This window comes from Lagenorhynchus albirostris, chromosome 20, assembly GCF_949774975.1.
Source record: "Lagenorhynchus albirostris chromosome 20, mLagAlb1.1, whole genome shotgun sequence".
Lineage (NCBI taxonomy): Eukaryota > Metazoa > Chordata > Mammalia > Artiodactyla > Delphinidae > Lagenorhynchus > Lagenorhynchus albirostris.
In genome coordinates this window covers 48,771,105-48,789,839 of record NC_083114.1, presented here as the reverse complement: position 1 = coordinate 48,789,839, position 18,735 = coordinate 48,771,105, and the positions used below count along the sequence as shown (strand labels likewise).

Sequence of the window (18,735 nt, the reverse complement as noted above, 5' to 3'; positions counted from 1 at the left end):
TTCACCTCCTCTTCCCAGCTGATAACACCAGCAGCCCCCGCCATGGCACATGGAGGGAGTGTCCCTTAGCCCCTGGGAGAAGTGGCCGGCACACGGGCGGTCACCGGAGCCCCAGGAATAGGGTCCACGCTCTCCTGGCCTCCCTCAGGCCTCGAGCAGATGTTGACACCAGGCAGGTATTTTGCAGAGTCGTGGCCCTCATGTCCGGCTTTGGGTGGACGCTAGACCGGTCAAAGCCTGGGGCTGAGCACAGGGTAAGAGGGCAACCTGGGTCCCCTCTCAGGGCCCCCTGCACTCACATGACTGCCGTGAAGGGCCAGGGGCTCCAGCGTGTCCACTTGGCCTGCCCTGATGAGAGCTTTATGGGGCAGGCTCGAGCCTTTGTCAGGAGGGATTAATAAACGTCTTAATTGGATCTGCCTGTTCTCAGCGACTCTGGCCATAGCAGGAGAGACGGCTCAGGGTGTTTTCATGCTTCCTCGGTGTCCAAGGGCCCACTCCAGGGTGGGAACATCCATAGGGAACAGCGGTGTGTGGCTGTGGTGACCCTACACCCTCTGGCCTGGTTCCTGGGGGTCCTGCTTGGGAGGAGGGGAAGGGGGCCCCCAGCTGTGGTTCATTCTGAGCCTGGTTCTGGTGGTGAGGTAGGGCTGGCAGGGTCTGTGAGGACCGGGCCTGGGGCTTGTTCCCACTGGGTGGGGGGGCATGTGACCTGACCGGGGTCCACAGCAGGAGGCTCGCCGAGGTCTTTTAAAGCCCATACTGCAGCAGCACGCCTGTGAGGGCTCTCCCACCACGGCCAGTCTGACTCAAGTGCCTGGGTGGCTGGAGGGCCCTGGGGGCCCCCAGTCCTGTGACCCCGCCGTGTCTCCCGTGAATTGAGGTCCCGCCGGCAGCGTGTGCTGTGTTCTCAGTGTGTCTGCAGCTCCCCGCCCCCAAGTGAGAGGGCGGAGGAAGCGGTCCTTTGTTTATCCTCCAGCAGGGAGCCGGTGGCCCTGGAGCATCCCACACATGGCGGGGGGCCTGGTGGGCACAGGTGCCGGCTCGGGAGCCTCTGTGGCAGGTCTCCACCTGTTCCGAGGGGTGCTGGCCCCTGGGTCCCTGGCGTTGGCAGGAGGGCAGGTGTGTCAGAGGCACTGTGGACGCTCTGACCGCAGAGGCCTGCTTCCCTGATGAACGGTCCTCAACGGGGCCTGTTCCTGTTTGTGTCTCGCATGATTTAGAGCGAGTTGATGCCTGAGAAACCGTCCCCAGGAGAGCTGATGTCCACTTGGACAGTTAATCGGGGGCATGAGTGGGCAGGTTAATGGGGGTCCTCATGGCACTTGGTGAGGATCGGAGCAGCAGTGCCTGCCCGGCCTGGGGCGCAGCCTCACGGGCTCTGTGACCCCTGGAGGGTGGCCGCCCTGGAGGAGGGTCATCCACGCACCTTCCAGCTCTGGCCCTGGCCTGCCCGCCCTGCCGAGGTCCAGATGGCCTCCTGTGGTCGGGGATTGTGGCCTTGGCCACTCATGTCCCTGATCTGGGTGGGAATGTGGGAGGAAAACCCCTCCCTCTGTGCACACCCACGTTTCCCTGTCCCCTTGTGAGTCGCGTCAGGCAGGAGAAAAGACGGCATTTTGAAGCACGGTGATGCTGGCGGGTGGAGGGTCTGTCGATGTGAGTTCCTGCCCCACTGTCTCCCAGCAGCACAGCCAGTGTCTCGCAGCGTGCCCTTTCCTGCTGCTGCTGCGGGGACCCGGCTCAGCCAGCGCCTACCCGGCCCATGGGCAGAGGACTCCAGGTTGACCCTAAGTCCCCGCCTCCCTGTCGCCCAGGCTCAGCCCACGCGCTCCACAGCCTCCTGTCAGCCAGTTCCTTGAAGCAGCCCTCTAGTCGGCCTGGCGGCCAGCCTGGGACCCCCGAAGCCCCGAGTGTAACTGTGGATGCCTGAGAGCTTGTGGATTGGCCGAGGACACGTCCAAATGCATGTTTGGCTTCAGAAGGCCCGGGGCAGGCCTGAGCTTCTGAGATCTGATCAGACTCCCGGTGTGGCCGACGCCGGTCCAGGACCTGACCCGGAGTAGGTAGGGCAGAGGCTCAGGACAGGAAGGAGGCCAGCCCAGACGGTTGGGCCACGTGTGGTCGGTGCCTCCTCCACCTCATTCCATGACACTCCAGTGCCTGGGCGTCCACTTTGGACACAGCACTGATACCAACACCGAGGGGCTGTGTGGTCTTGCTCTCCTTCAGAGCAGCAGTCAGGGAGGGTCACTGTCCGCTATCATCACCATGGCAACAGCCATCGATTTTTGTCCTGGTTATCCTTTTGGCCACTTGCCATTTTTTGCCATTTTGTAGGCAAGAGAAGAGCCCTGCTTCTACCAGGGAGGAACTGGTGGCTTTGAGGCCAGCAGGGAGGATGGGGGGGGGGGGTTGGTAGCTGATCCCAGAGGGGTCCCTCAGTGCTGTCTGAGCTCCGCATCCCATACCGCTGGCTCTCAAGGCCGACGCGACACCCCCGCAGCCCTTGGCTGTCTGTCTTCCCAGAACGCGAGAGCTCTATATTTGTGCCTTGTTCAGGCGTATGCTAATGAGCTCTCAGAGGCGCCTTTCCGCTCTGGAAGCCGCCAGAATAATTGAGCATTATGGATATTTGCTTCAGAAGGCTTCAGGAGGCAGCGGGCGCTCCCAGCCAAGTTTGAGCAGCTGACCCCTTGGCTCAAGAGCCCCTTGGCCACCAGCAGGGAACGGGAGCTCTGGCTCCTCCTGAAATGACAGATCCTCAAGAAACAAGTGTTTTGGCGCCCTTGGTGGCTGCCAGTGACCAAAAGGAACGCCATGACCACTTGGCAGTAATAGTGCGTCCTGCTCTCCAGGTTCAAGTCCAGCTCTGCGAAGACAGGGCTGGAGGTTTAGTCTCTAAAGGAAGGTCAGACACCTTCTCTGTGCCCCCAGCACCATCTGGGGCTGCTGTACCTGGGAGGAGGCGGAGAACTCCTGCCCACCCCACCGCAGCACACGCCCGCACACGTGAGTCTCGTGGTCTCAGAGTCACGACTGTGCTGCTCTCACCTCTGCTTCTCCTGGAGAGGTAGTCAGGGGTCTGGTGTCAGTGCCCAGGTGGGGTGAGGGCTCCCGGCAGGCCTGTGGCTGCTTTGGTCCTCACCATGGTCCCCCAAGCTCCACCCCTCACACTCTGTTGGGCTCCTCTAGTCGGGGGGAGGGTTGCTAAGGTGGCCCTGGCTGGACTTGATCAGGGAGCAGAGGGGCCGTCCTGGCACCCCTGCAGTCGTGCCTCGTCACCCCACCCAGATCATCCTTCATGTGACACCTGCACTGGTCAGTCGGCTTGTTACTGGTCAGTAACCGTGCGGACGTTCTGCTCTCAATTCCACCTGGGCCACAGCCTCCTGGCCACCCCAGCCTGGTGTTTCGGTGAACCCCAGCCCCTGCCTGACGTGGCAGTGCCGGTAGAGAAGGGCCACTCTCCCTTGGAGAGACCTGGCACTGTAACCCCAGGTGTGGAAGGACTTTGATCTTTGTGGTGCAGCCGACAGCCCTGGGCCACCCTGCCTTTTCAGACGGCTTCATTTCTAGCTGCATCGGGGCTCGGCTGCCCCCTGACCGGTCACCCAGTTTTATCCCCAGGAGGGAGCAGTGTCAGCCACTTTGGAGTTGGGGCGGGGCCTCGCGAGGCGGCTCCTGGTGGTGGAGGGATGGTAGGACCCTCCCCAACGCACGATAAGGCTGCTCCTGGGGACCCGTCTGGGCTGGGAATCTGGCTGGGGTGCTCATGTCCTGGGGTGATCTGGCTTGACATCTACTAGGCGGGGGGCCAGCAGGTTACAGGGAGCCCTTAAGGATGAGCCGTGTGGGCAGCGACTTGGCACTGGATGTTCCCATCCTTCCCACATGTTCTCAGATCCTGTCCTGGAAGGCTTATGCTCTGGGAGTGCCCAGCATGGTCTGAGAGGTCCAGGTCCAGGCAGCTGGGGAGCCGGGCTCTCATCAGCGTTCACCACATTTGTAATGCTGCTGAAGACACCCACTTTCTCGTAGCATCAGCTCCCCCTGCACCCTGACACTGTGCCTTCATGGGAGCCCCCCGGGCTCTTGTCCACAGAGCCCTGTGCAGTGTCCCATCTTCACGGCCAGGGCCAGAGACAGGCACGGCCCTCTCACAGTGGGAAGGACACAGGTGTGAGGATGGGGGTTGTGAGCAAGAGACCAAGCACTCGGGACCCCTGCCCAGGCCTGACTTTGGCATCAGGGACGAAAGGCATAGGCAGGGGAAGAAAGGGCACCAGTGGTGCCCTTGACCACACGTGGGTGGTACCCTCCTGCCGGCCGGGGCCCAGCTCCTCAAAAGGACGGAACATGCATGTGGGCCGGGGGCTTTCCCTACCTTATTGCCCAGTTCCTGAACCTCTTCACCCACCATCCTCCTGCTTAAAGAAAGAGGGGGTGTGTGGCAGGACCGCTGGTGTCAAGGTGGAGCTGCACCCAGGTTCCTGGCTGTCCTTGTCACTGTTACTGGCAGGGGCAAACACTTGCCCAGCTCTGGGGCAGGGGCTGTGCCGTGTGCCTTGTCAGCCCAACCCCCTAATCAGGAGACACGTGGTCTTACTGATTTAATCCCGGGATGAGGTACAAACATGTACGTGTAACCCATGAGACAGTGAGGTCAGCCCAGGCAGGCCTGGAGCCCTTTCCCGCAGATGCCTGGACTATCAGGCATCTGATATCAGGCATCAGGACTTGTCACCCCCAGGCGGCCCCCCTGACAGGCATCCCCTGGCTGGTGGACGGGCACCAGGATGGAGGCTGGTCTCTGCCCTGGGGGGTGGTCCTGCTGTGTGGCAGTGGGTTTTGGAGGAGGCCCCCTCCGTAGGTGGTGTTGGACTCCCCTCCCCACCTCCACACTTCCCACCCCTCCCCCAGCCAGGGCTCAGCCACCTGTGCCTTGCAGAGGTTGAAACTGCCCTCTGACCTCCCCCACCTCAGGTCCCCAGCTTCCTCCCGCTTCTTGGGTTAATCAGGTTTTAGGAGTTTCACCGGGTTGCCCTCTGGACACTGATCTCGGGGGTGATGCTTCGCTGTGGGGGGTCACAGTGCTCTGGGGGACCTGGCCCTCCATGCAGCTGTGCCCAGCCCCGGGGTCCGGCAGCCGGGTCCTTACCCTCTTCATCCCGTGCTGTTGTTCACTCTTGCTGGGGGTCAGCTCAGGCCGCTGGCTGTCTTCATGAGAACCATCTCAAAGCAGGCTTTCTCGGGTCTGTGTTGCTTTGGCAAAAATGTGTTCTTTTTTAAGCCTAAATGGTGATAACTCATCTTCTCCTGAAATCCTGTCCTCGCTCCTTTGGGATTAGGAGTCTAGCATTATGGCCCAGGAGGGGCCCTCAGGTGGAGTCTGGTCCACCCTCGGCTCATAGAACAAGGTGGGGAGCTGCACAGATCTGCCGGGCGCCGGCCTGTGAGCGGCCAGACTCCGGGGCCTGAGCCCCGCTCCCACCCCGGCTTGTTCCCAGTCTCCCAGATCCACGCTCCCTCTCAGCTTCTTGTCATTTGCAGATTATAAGAACATGTGTTTTTTTCTGCAAAAAAAAAAAAAGAAAAGAAAAAACCAGAAAAGCAGCTTGAGCCTTTAAAAATGTCAGCATTGTGAGAGATGCAACTCGAGAGGACCCTTCTGGATTAGAGAGGCTGAAGACTCCCGACTCCACAGAGGAAAGATAAGAATTCTGGTGCCGCTGAACGTTAAGTCCTCATAACCCACGATTAAGCCTGTTTATGACTTACTTGTTCCAGATGCTCACAGAGCAGCATTTAGATAAACAGTACGCTGACTTATTGAGAGAGAGAGAGAGTGAGAGAGAGACAGAGACAGAGAGAGACAGACAGAGACAGAGACCTGAAGAGCCGCGCGTGAGGTCCAGGGTTGGGGAGCAGCTCACAGGCGGCAGTGAGTTGGGGCACCCAGGCTCCGAGGTGCGAGTGCTGAAGGAAGAGGGTCTGTGTCGGTGGCCGCTGTCCTTGGGTCGGGATGGCCGTGGGCCTGTGCACACAAGTCCGTGCTATCCAGGTGCAGAAGCTGACATGCTGGCCACGCCGTGATGTTCACTACTGTCTCAGGTGGTTCCGCCAAAAAGTGTGTGCACGGCTACCTGGGTGCATGTGTCGGAAAGAGAGCCGGGGAACCTGGTGAGGGGTGAGCGGTTACCCGCTCTGTTATTTTGGCCGCTTTCGGGAGGTTTGGAGGTTGGGCTGAGAGGAGAGTGTCTGTCTTCTAAGCGCTGATAAGAACAAATTCACGGCCCCTTTGATCTCCGGGCCATGGATGGAACCCTCTGGGTGTGGCTGTAGACCCGGCCTCCAGCCACACTCAGGTCCCCTGTGTCAGTATTCAGTGCCCTGGGGGACTGCCTGGTGCCTTGTGGAGCTCAGGTAGGAGGTGGGGCCACACCTGTGCTGGTCTGGGGCTCGAGAATCAGTGAGATGAGACTTCCTGCCAGACCTCCCCGCCGTCTCTGTGCCATCTGCAGCCACAGGCATCCTCGTCCTCCCGGCCTTCTGGCGGCCCTCCTTCCCGACCTGCCTGGCCCACTTGCCCCTCACTTTTCCTCGTTCCTCACTGGCCCACGTTTTGTCTGCCTCTCCCAGGAAAGAATGCAGGCACCACAGAGGCAGGGCCTCTGGTTAACTGTCTCACCTGGAGCGGCACCTGCACGGAGCAGGTGCTCACAGCGCAGTCGTCAGTGTGGTGATGATGAAGGTGAACGAGTGCCCCAGGCTGCGAGCGGGTCACCTTTATCTCAGTAACAGCTCTCACATGAAGACACCAACCTGCAATTTCTAGAGTCGGTCCCTTTTAAAAATCTGGTACCTGTAATTTTCTCTAGTCTTCTGGAATCTTTTATCTTTTCCCAAAGAGCCCAGTTTGGGGAAACACTTGAATGTTTCTGAGGTCTGAGATGTCAGTGGTGGGTCCTACGTCCCTGAACACGTGTAAATCGACTGCTCCTCCGAACCGTCTACAAGTTCTGAGGGCACCCGGGGTGGGTGGCTGATCCCTCTCTGTCGTCTGCTAAGAGGACGGGGCCATATCACAGCGGGGTGCTGCCCTGCTCGAGTCCTGACCTTGCCTGGAGCTCCAAGCGAGAGCAGCTCCGCCCCTTCCCCTCCTGTGAGCTGTGGTCCTGCCAACACTGCTCTGCTGAGAGTCTGCCCCACTGCCATCCTCCCGGGTGTGGGGCCTTCCTGCACCTGGGCCTCCCCCTCCTCAGCTGTGCCCTGCACCTTCCAGCTTATCGCCCCGGCCCCTCTGTGCTGACGGGGTCTCTAGTTTCTGCCTTTTTCTCCCCTCAGTGGGTGCCTTCGGTCCCCAGGTGCTGGCCAGCACTCACACTGGCCAGTGCCAGGCCCCTCCACCTTGTCCTTGTACTGAGGTTCTTGCCAGGGGCTGTGAACATTTTTGAGAGTCTGTTGGGAATTTTTTCATATCGGTGGTGAAATAAAACACTTAAGGAAAAGAAGCAGAGCGACTGAGCCGTGGTGCTCGTTCTGGCTCACGATCCCAAGGTTTGGCAGAAGCCAGTTCCTGCTGGGGGTGGCCAGCGGGGGCAGAGGGTCCCCCGCAGACAGTCCCCAACCTCCCCACTCAGCTGGGAAGCGAGAGGGTTGCTGAGTCACCCAGACTTGCTAGAGAGGCGGGCTCCTCGTTGTGGAATCAATTCCTGTTCCTATCTGCAGCCTCATCTTCCCAGGGGGGTTTGGACTAGCCTGGAGCAGGGAGCGGTCCCCTCAGAGATGGCAGTGGGCGCCTGGAGGGGCGCTGACCCTGGCGCCCTCCTGGCAGTGGAGGGCTCGGTCTGGCTCTGGAGGAACCTGGGAGGGCTTGGCGGCTCTGAGGCCCCAGCCCCCACGTGCTCACAGTACTGGCTGGAGACTCCCCTTTTACTCACCTCCCCCCAGGGTCTGCTGGCTAGCGGACTCTTGCTCTAAGCCGATGGGAAAAAACCTCAAAAATCATATTGCGAAGATTGTGTACAAAAAGAATTCAGAGTTATTATAAAATAAAACTGCTTCCTAGGGAGAGCTGATTATCACAACAGCCAACACTATTTGTAACGGCCTGAAAGTGGAAACGCCCAAATGTCCTCCGATGGACATCATGGGCGACTGGATAAACAAAATGCGGCTCATTCCCTGGAATGTCATCCAGCTGGGAAAGGAATGAAGCCCTGCCACACTGCCACGTGGTGAGCCTCAAACACCAAAAACATGCTCGGCGAGGAAGCCAGACACCAAGGCCTGTGTCACGGGATCCCACTGATACTAAACGACCAGGACAGGGAGAGAGATCCGTACAGACAGTAGATTAGTGGTTGCCCGAGGCTGGAGGGAAAGGGGAGTGACTGCTGATGGGGACAGGTTTTTGGAGTGACGAGAACGTTCTGGAATTAGGAGTGGTGGATGCTCCTTGAGGACAGAGTGGCCTATGAGGGGCTACACAGGCCTGGGCCTCAGCCCTCCCTGTCCAGCCACCCCAGCTCCAGTGTTGTGTCCTTGTTGGGGGCCCTGTCCCTGCTGGAAGGCTGGACCAGTTCTTTCTGCCCCTGTCACCAAGGGCAAGGCCACCACCCTGGGGGACAAGGGCACACCCTGGCTCCCGAGGCCGCACAGCCTCTCTTCAGGGGCACACGCACCGTCTGCAGGATGCGCAGGCTCCCAGGTTGCAGTCGTGCAGAGCAAAGGTGGTGGCGGCTGTCCCGACGTTGTGCTGTCTTAGCCACACCAGACAGAAGCAGCCTGTGTCCAGCCAGACTGTGTTGGAGGGGAGGGAGGTGAACAGCACATCGCCTGTGTCGGTGAGGAAGCGCAGCATGTGCTGACGTGTGCGGTGTGTGTGTGTGTGTGTGCGCGCGCGCGCGCGCGTGCGCATGCACTCGCGCTCCTGCGCTTGCTGCCCCAGCCCCTTCCCTGGGGGAGGGGAGTTGCCATGTGTACCGAGTTCCACTCTTAACCCAAAGACACAAGGCTGGTGTTAAAGGTTACCAAGAGTACCAGGAATTTTTACACTCAGAGCTGAAGGGTGTGCAGCCGGAGGTGACTCACTGCTGACCTGGCTGCCTCCTCACAGGGTAAACACTGGGTGGGAGGGCGTCGCCTCGTTCTCAGATGCCTGTGTTTCTGTCGGTGGTTTTGTCCTGGATGAAGCCTCATGGCACCCAAGTGTGCCCTCTCCTGTCCCTGCTCCCGATGGCCTGCTCCCAACCCCTCCTCAGTGCCAGGGTGGCCTGCCCGCTCCCCTCCTGTGGCGCCCTGGGGCCTGGCCACCTGCCTGCCTCCCGCTCTGTTCACACTCCTCGAGACCCCGGCGGTCCCATCGGTGGTGACAACTGATGACCCTCCTCCCCCGCTCTTTGCTCTGGCGAGGCTGGGTCTGGGCTCTATTTTAAACCTGGTTTTTCGAGTTTAGGGCCCACCTGTGCTGTGGACCGAGACCTGGGTTCCCAGATGAGGCCTGGTAGAAAGCCCGGTGGCGGCCTCCTCCACGTATGGGGTGGGCCTGGGAAGGTGTCCCCACCTCGTGCTGGCCTTTGAGCCCAGAGAAGGGGGGAGGCTCTGGCCGGCCCCATGGCTCCAAGGACCTTCACTCGCCCGCCTCCCAGGACCCGGAAGGGACCTGGGTGAGAGGACGAGAGAGTGTCCGTGCCAATGCCTGAGGCCCCCCGCATTCCTGGGAAGCCTAGTTCGGGGCACAGCCTCATCCCCGGGCAGGGGTGACCGCCCCCTGCAGCTGGCCCAGTGCCCCCACAGTGCTCCAGGGTCCATACGCTCACACCACCATCATGTACACGTGGCTTCCTGCAGCTGCTTGTGTAACGTACCTTAAAAATTCCCCGTGTGGACCGGCTTGTGGCAGCCACTGGCTTGCAGCTCAGAGCATGTGCCCACTCCCCGCATGCGTGCGCAGGGACACAGGCGGAGGCTCCGGTGGGCGGAGGCGATGCGGTGCAGTGTCCAGAATCCTCAAGAAGCTTCACACACTCTTCTTGGCAACAGGAATTCTTTATCTAAAGGACTTGGTGTTTGTTGTTGTTATTTTTCAAATGTTTTCCTTCAACTAGTTTTGTGTGGCCGTTCAAGGAAATACATGTGTTCAGTTTGACGGACACTAATTTACGATTCTGGGGCCTCAAGCGTGACCAACGGTGCCACTTGCTCTGTGTCTTATTTATGGACTTCATGTCCCTTGAGAGAGCCCACAGGGCCAGAGGGTGACCTGTGGGTCTGGCTTTCCTGTGCGTGCCACCCTTGATACACAGGACAGCATCCCCTCCAAGCATATCGGATCTGGGGATGCGGACAGGCCGTGGCGGTGCCGGGAGCCTCATCCCACTCGGGAGCTGCGGGTCTGAGCAGGTCAGGTCAGGGTGGTGGCAGCCTGGCCTTGTCCCCTGGGCTGCCTGCTTGTATTTGTCCTGGTGGTTCCTTTTCAGCCAAGGGCGGGGACCAGGCACCTTCTGTCCCCTGTTGTCCTCGGCCAGTTCCCTGATTCATAGACCGCCCCCTGGGGTCGGGACGGGGGGGGGGGGGGTAGAAGTGGGGTCAGGGCCAGGAGAGGATGAGTGAGACTCACATCCTATCCTGCTGGGGCTGCTCAGCCGCAGCTCAGCCCTCAGTGTATGTGGTTGGTTGACCATCGACCATGCTGCCCCCAGGCAGCCGCGGTGGGGGCGGGGCCTTCTTGTCCCCAGGTGCCGCCCCCCCTGCCCCGCCACACCCAACAGCACTGTCAGGCCTGAGGTCAGGCTGCCATTTGGAGCCTGAGTGGAAAGTAACTTCCAGGGACTCTGGGCCCCCGCCAGGCCTCCCCCTGTGCCCTGGTGCTGGTGTCCGTGGCCCTGCCAGCATGCGCAGTGCTCAGTAAATGTTTATCACTTTGGATTAGGGGATTTGTGCATCAGGAGCTCTGGTGTCTGCCCCTGCTCGTGCATCTCCCCGCTCCGTCCTCTCCCTCCCGGCTCATGGACAAGCATGGTCCTAGAGGCAGACCTGTGTGGACCGGCTCTGATCCCTGTGGCCCACCCAGTCACAGCCCGGTCACTTAGCTTCCTGGAGCCGCGCGTCCACGGGGCCATAGCAGCACCCCAGGGCTGCGGGGAGAGAGAATGGAGACTGAGGCACACACAGCCACACGTGTACCCCCTCAACACCCACGCCCAACACAGCCACACACGCTCACACCCACACCCCTGCATCCATGCACGCACTCACCCCCATGCACACCGTGTGCACCTACATGCACACACGCGTACACTCTGGCACCCACATGCCCTCCCCCACTCACACCACACAGACACTACCCACTCACTCACGCTCACACGGCGTGGCACTGGCCCTGACCGCAAGCATCCTTCGAAGCCTCGGGCTGGGCCTGGGCGTCTTCCTCTCTCTGCAGTAGCTGTAAGCAACTTGGTGCCTTGGGTGCCAGCCTGGGCCCCCCAGGGGTCTGTGCTTCCTCATGTGGTGCCTGGGAAGGGGTCTTCGCACTGTCGGCACAGGCAGCCTGCTGGACACTCAGCCCAGGGTCCAGCGAACCACAACTATGTGTGGTCTGACCCCATCCGGAGGGGACCCACCGGCATGCCTGTGTCTCCCTTTTTCTTTTTTATTTGGCCACATCCCATGGCTTGTAGGATCTTAGTTCCCCAATCAGGGATCGAACCTGCACCCTCAGCAGTGAAAGCATGGAGTCCTAACCATTGTGCCGCCAGGGAACTCCCCCGACCTTGTCTCCTGACAGGGACACGCGGTTGGCTTTGCAGGGCCTAGCCCCTGGCACACCGTGGCTCCTCCCGGCTGACAGGTGACCCTTGGGGCTCCTTCGGAAGCACTCTTCTCCCCTCCTCCTCCTCCCTCGACAGAAATCTGTGCATCCGAGGTGAAGCCAGGCCTTTGGGCACTCAGCCCAGCAGCGCACTGAGAGTGAGAACTCAGAACTCAGACGGGGGCGGGGCACCCGCTGGCTGGTGAGGCCGCCCTCGCGTGCACTCCAGCAACAGAGAGTGACCCTGGGAGGCAAGGCCCGGGGCCTGCCAGCGGAAGCCAGCACTGCGGCCATTTAACAGCCCACTGACCTCGGGCAGCCTGCCCCAAGGATTGGCGATCTGTCCCTAATTCTGCCTGTGGTGATCACTGTGCTCTGTGGTCATCAGGGCCACAAGAGCACCAGCAGCTGACCGAACGGCCCGATGACCGGGAGCTGGCCGTCCCCAGAACCCAGCTGTGCTTCTGGGAGGGCAAGCGACCCCAGGGGATCATCTACGTGCTGTCCTTATGACCTTGGAGGGTGGGCAGCGTCACCCCATTAGGGCAGGGGCCACAGGAACTGTTCTGCTTTCTGGCTGGCCTCATGGGGACCAGAGGTGCTCATTGTGGCTGCCCCCAACAGGATCCTCTGGGTCACGTGACCCCTGAGTGGCCTGGATGTGAGCAGGGGAGGGTCGTCCTGGTGTAAGCAGCACCTTGGGACAGGGTTAGTCAGCAGGTGACTGCCCCCGAGGGCAGGGGCGGGCCCTCCTCCATGTGACCACAGCGCATGGTTAGTGCCTGCCGCCAGAAAGGGCTGCTTAGCAAATATTTGCCAATGAAATGAATGGAGCTCACACTGCCCGTTCCAGACCCACCCTCTGCAGAGGAGGAAATGAGCCATTTGTGCAAGGAAGTCCTTCACGCTGACCCTGTGGGTGTGGGCAGTGGCCCTGAGGGTCTTCGGAGGCAGGTACCATGAGTGCCCCAGCTCGGAGTTTCTGTTCCACAGTGTTGATTTGGGGTGGGTGGCGGGACTCTGCTGACCATGACGTGTCTTGGGCCGTGAGGTCCCTCCTTTCACGGCCACCTTCCTTCCACGCCACGTCCCGGGACGCACAGGGGCTACGTGTTGTGGCTACCTCTGCCTGGGCCCGAGGTAGGTGGGCCGCTGGTGGTTGGCGCCTGTGAGAGGAGATGCATGTGCTCACAGGGTCGCACGCAGGGTTGAAACCTGCAAACATAGGGTCTCCGGTCTTCTTACCTCTGCCATGAATCTCAGATCCAGTGCAGATGCCTGAGGCCCCCAAACCCCCAGAGACACCAAGCCACTGTGTATCCTTGTCATTCTAGAATTTCCCATCTCCTCTTGGCGGCATCACCTGGAGAGGCACCCCTCCCCCTGCCCCCAGCACACCCCTGCCCGCCGGTCCCCAGACCACAGCAACCCCAGTGCCTGGCCCACTGGTACCTGCTCCCCAGCCGTGGAGGGAGTGATAAGACTGATTCTGAGTAGCTCACTTTCCTCCTGCTTTTCTCTCCTGCCATCTGCCTCCCAGGGGATGTTCTCTTCCAGATGGCCGAAGTCCACAGGCAGATTCAAAATCAATTGGAAGAAATGGTGAGTCCCAGCCTCCCACTACGACCCCCGGGGAGGGAGGGGCAGATGCAGGTGAGCAGGTGCTATTAGAGGCGAGGGGAAGAGCTGGGCATGTGCTGTGGCCGTGCATCCACTAGGGAAGTATGTGCCTTCCTGTGGTCATACCCAGAGAGGTGGGGGTGTCCCCAGGGCCTGAGAGAGAAGTCACACACCAGGGATGTGACCACCATGGGGGCTGAGGATATACAGACGGACCTGGAAGAAAAGGACACGGGCAAGATGGGGTGTTATTCTCAGCTGGCCGCAGGGCCACATGGGGACATCTCGAGTGGTGGCCTGGGGAAGCACAGGTGCACCGAGACTGTAGGTCCTGCCAGGACCTAGCAGGTCTACGGCTCGTGTCAGCTTATGCCTATGTTACCCACCAGCACGGGAGAGCAGGGACAGTGGGGAGGTGGTCTCTGTCTCCCCGAGGGAAGCGAGGCTCCATGCCTGTCGAAGGCCAGGCTTCAGTTCAGCACTCACTCCCGGGGCCGCCTGGCCCCGCGGGGCCCACTTGTCGCTGCGGGGTCATCGACTCCTGGATCAGACAAGCTCCTCTTGCCCATTGGGGTGCCCAGCGTCCCAGGTGCCATGGTCGTGGTGACCGCCCCCCCTCTCCCGGGGCAGCCACACGTCGGAGCTGACGGCTGTTTTCTCTCCATGTCCAGCTGAAGTCTTTTCACAACGAGCTGCTAACACAGCTGGAGCAGAAGGTGGAGCTGGACTCCAGGTACCTGAGCGTAAGTAGCCCCCACCCTGTACCTGCTGGTCACCCTGAGCTGCTTGGGCTCTGCTGTGTGTGAATCCTTCCCTGTCTGAACGGTTTTCATCTTCCTGTGAGCTCTCCATCCTGTGGGTTTCCTGCAGCTCCTCTGACATTCATGCCCATTTGAAACTAAATGTGACCCCGTGAGTGGACTCTTGTGTCTGATGCCCCACATGCCAGGTTCCACTACTCCCGCCTCTCGGCCGCTTTTTGTAAAAACGATGTGAGGCAGCCGCCCTGTGGAACCTGTGTGAACTCCTCTGACCCGCTGTCGTTTCCTGGAGTTCTTCATGCCCTGACCCTGCCCTGTCACCTCTCCCAGGTTGACAAGAGGGGCGAGGGGCTGGGCTCTGTCAGTGTTCATTACATGATTTGACCTGAGGCACTTCCGGCCCTGCGGTGGGAGAGAGCGAGGCGGCTCGGTGGGAGAGAGGGAGGCTGGCTGGTTTTCCCAGCCCTGATCTTTGCCTCCAGGGTGGGCAGAGCTGAGGCCTCAGGTTTGCAGCTGCACAATTCCTGCCGTCCACAGGGTCCGGGCCGCTGTGGCCCAGTTGAGAGCGGGAGGGGCGCACCAGCTCATTGCCCGTGGTTTTGTTGTTTGAATCTCAGGCTGCGCTGAAGAAATACCAGACGGAGCAAAGGAGCAAAGGTGATGCACTGGACAAGTGCCAGGCCGAGCTGAAGAAACTCCGCAAGAAGAGCCAAGGGAGCAAAAACCCCCAGAAGTACTCGGACAAGGAGCTGCAGGTGGGACTCGGCCGCCGCGTGCTTGGGGCTCTGCCTGGGGACACAGGAGTGTTGGGTCCCCGGTTATGGTTTTGGGACTTCTCGGGCCTTTTAGTGAGCGGTGAAGGGCAGGCGCTCTTGTCTGTCCCCAGCACTCACCCTTCTGGGTCTCGGGGGGGCGAGGCTGATCCCTCCTGATGAAACTGGGCAGAGCCAGGCTCCGCTCTCCTGGGGGATTTTGGGTGGTTGGGTGCCCGGCGTCCCAGAGCCAGCAGGACAGCAGTCCCATCCTGTAGCCTCGGTGGGTGCCAGAGGGCTCTCCACCGAAGGAGCAGAACCCAGACGGAATCTTCCTGCCTGTTGCTCTGATTCCTACCTCGGCCAGAGATCCCAGAGCGTTACTCTGACTGACTTGTGAATGCCTGCTCCCAGCACAGACCCAGAGACCCCGGGGCAGGCAGATGCTGGCTGGTCCAGCATCTCAGTGACTCTTCTGCGTGAGGCAGGTGGCATTGCAGGGCACGGGAGGGGCAGCCCTGGTTGTAGGCGTTACGTGCTGTGGTGAGGGGCAAGGATTTAGGACAGCGTGGCCTGTGACGGGCACGGCCCTGATACACCTGATTCACCAGAACCCTGCAGCCAGTTGACACAGATCAGGCCCAGACGCTGCTCTCCAAGGTCGCACGTCTCAGATAAGGAGGAACAGGATAGCCCCCAGTGGTCGGCAGTGGAAGCTTCCCGTGGGCACAGGCATGGGGGTGACCCCTGGGGTGAACCCCTCACCTCCTGAAGCCCCACCCTTCCTGCCAGTGATCAGGGCATTGAGCCTGGGGGCACTGCCTGGGGCCCTCTGCATGGTGCCCGCGCATGCCCCATGGTGCCCACACCGCTGCCCGCAAGCACCTCTGGAGCACGCCAGGGCCAAGAGGCCGGTCCTGCCCACTTGAGTGCGGCATAGACGAGCAGGCCTCCTGCTCCCCCGGGGCGGCCCGGCCTCTGCGTCCCTCTGTGCCTGGGGCACCCAGTGGAGAGGATGGGGGGGGGGCGCAGCGGCAGCTGAGAACCGCAACCTGCCGTGTGGGAAGCAGCCGCCAGTCTCCTGCAGCCCCTTACTCAGGTGTGTTCCTCATGTAGTCGCAGTGACTCAACTCCCGCCTCTCTGTAGCATCCCTTCCCCAAGTCAGACGCGTTTCCCCACATCCACAGTCTCGTGACCATCGTCTCAAAAGACCGTCTGTAATCCGTCACCACCTCGAGGCCTCCCCTCCCCGCAGCAAGAGCGCTGCTGCAGGGAACCCTCCCGAGTCACCCCCGCCCGGGATGTGCTCCTGGGAGAGGGTCATGAGGTCGGGGCTGGAAAGACACCTGCAGTGGTGTGTGTCCGTTTTTCTGTTCTGTCCCATCCTTGACGTGTTTTGCCATTTTGTTTCCTGAAAACCTTGACCCGCTGCCTGGGAGGGCAGTGGCCTCCTCAGAGCCCTGTCTGAGGGAACCCTGGGGACTGGTTTGGAGGCCTGGTGACAGGGACAGGAGGCTGGCTTTCCAGGGGTTCAGCCTGTGCACCCCCCGCTCCTTAAGGTGCTTTTTTTTTTGGTGACAGCTTTATCGAGAGGTAATTCACATACCATATAACTCACCCGTTTGATTTTGAGTACATTCGTATAGCGTTGTGTAACTGTCACCACAGTCCATTTTAGAATGTTGTCACGGCCCCAGAAAGAAAGCCCGTCTTCACTGGTCCCTCCCCGCCCCCCGGCGGCATGACCGGGATCAGACGACACGTGACCTGCGTCTGGCTTCTTGGCCTCGGCGTGACGTTTTTGAGGTTCGTCCACGTGTGTGTATCAGTGCTTTGTTCCTTTTTATCATCACGTACCCATGCTTCGTTCCCCTTTACGGCCATGGACTTGGAGGCTCCGTCCTGTGCCGAGGCCCTCTCCCTGGACGAGCTGGTGCTGCTGTGACCAGCTTGCTGAGAGCCGTCAGAAGGGACCGTGTCCCGGCCGGTGCATCCTGTGGCTGGGAGGGGACAGGCCGGGCAGACGTCAGTGCATGTGGGCTGGCGTCATCCATGGTGTTCACTCCTACGTGACTCGGAGCCACACAGGCCTGGGTCATCGTGGCTCTGCTGCCTGTGGTTCCTAGTGGCCCACTCCCCTTGCCCCAGAGCCCCTGCCACCCACTGCAAGACCTCTCTCTTCTGGAGAGCCCTGACTGCTCCACTCTGGAGTCTGGGCCTGCAGGGCCGAGAGGGTGGGATCTGCTCCCCCAGCCACGCAGGGCCAGGGGGACACAGCACAGGCTCTGCAAACCTTAGTCTTTCCGTATGGGCAGTTGGGTGGTGGTTCTCTCCTTGGGGGGGGCCTCCCAGCAGTTCCCCAGCTTGGTGAGGCCAGCCATGTCCAGCCTGGCCTCCTGGGACCTGGGAGACATCCAGTGCTGACCTTTCTTCCCATGTCCAAGGGTCACCCCACAACTGAGGCTCCCCTCTGCCCTGTATCCTCAGCACAGCCCTGCTGCCCCCGCTGAGGCCCAGTCCCCTCCGGGTATCTGCCCTGAGGCTCTCGCTCAGGGGCCTCCTCTTCACCCCCCTGTGGCCTGTCACCGCCTGGGCATAGCCATGAGGCCCTGGCCGTTGGGTTTGGATCCCAGCTGTGCCCCGTGTGCACTGGCCGTGTGGTCACGGTGAGCTCCATGTCCTCTCTCGGTTTCCCCGCTTCGGAGGGGTGTACCTCGGCCTTCCTCCCATCTCAGAGCAGGAAGGGCCCTGGGGCCTGAGCAAAGCGAGGTCACCCCTCCCCGTTCTGTGCACTTCCTCGGTTTCCTTTGTCTTTCCCAGACCCACCCCAACCCCCTCTCTACCTGCCCCTTGGCCTCCTGAGGGTGTTACTGCAGTGGTTCTCCCCCAGTAATCGAGTTCCTCCCAGGGAGGGCTGGGGCCTGTGTTCCACGCTGTCCCTCTCGCCGTCCAGCCCAGGCTGCTGACGCGGTGATAGGTGGCATGTGATGTTATTCCGGTTGTGGTTGTCTTTCCAGCGACAGTCCAGCCAGTGTGTTTTTTGTTCCCTGGTGGCGCTGAACCTGAGAGGCCAGGCTGGGGCACCCTCAGAGTCCCTCATCCCGCGTCTGTGCCGGAGGGGGTGGGTGCCCAGTGTGCTGTGAGACCGTGGAAGGCATGCTGGCCACCTGTCCCGTGGACGGTTCTGGCCTACCTGGTGGCCTTGTGGAGGTGCCCAGCCCACCTGGGCATGTGAGGGTCCTTTGGCACCTGGGTCTGTTCCTTCTGGTTCTTGGAACCTTTGCAGACCTGGCCAGGAGCCAGGACCTGATGTCTCCTTTGAGGTGTGGCTGCTGGGGGCTGGGAGGGCCTTAGGCACCTTTTGGTGTGACAGCCCCTCCCCTCCCCACTGTTTCCCCTGGAGGAAATGCCTGGGCAGGGCAGGTGTGTTGAGCCGGCCCTGCCCCTCGCCTTGCCTGAGGTCCTGCTAGTCACAGGAAATGGTCTGTTTAAGACACTTTTTTTTTTTTAATTTATTTTTGGCTGTGTTGGGTCTTCGTTGCTGCACCCAGGCTTTCTCTAGTTGCGGCGAGTGGGGACTACTCTTCGTTGCGGTGCGTGGGCTTCTCATTGCGGTGGCTTCTCTTGTTGTGGAGCATGGGCTCTAGGCGCACAGGCTTCGGTAGTTGTGGCACTTGGGCTCAGTAGTTGTGGCTTGCAGGCTTTAGAGCTCAGGCTCAGTAGTTGTGGCGCACAAGCTTAGTTGCTCCGCGGTATGTGAGATCTTCCCGGGCCAGGGATCGAACC

General features: G+C 60.7%; 1 protein-coding gene across 5 annotated transcripts in view; it reads left to right on the top strand.

Annotated features, from left to right (window-relative positions):
• The window catches only part of BAIAP2 (BAR/IMD domain containing adaptor protein 2), a 70,265-nt gene that overhangs the window by 27,853 nt on the left and 23,677 nt on the right, over positions 1-18,735 (top strand). For all 5 annotated transcript variants that reach the window (XM_060135552.1, XM_060135549.1, XM_060135551.1 and 2 more), the window contains exons 4-6: positions 13,356-13,417; positions 14,107-14,178; positions 14,814-14,951. In XM_060135552.1, coding sequence (XP_059991535.1) covers positions 13,356-13,417; positions 14,107-14,178; positions 14,814-14,951 — 272 coding nt within the window. The remainder of the gene's footprint in view (positions 1-13,355; positions 13,418-14,106; positions 14,179-14,813; positions 14,952-18,735) is intronic.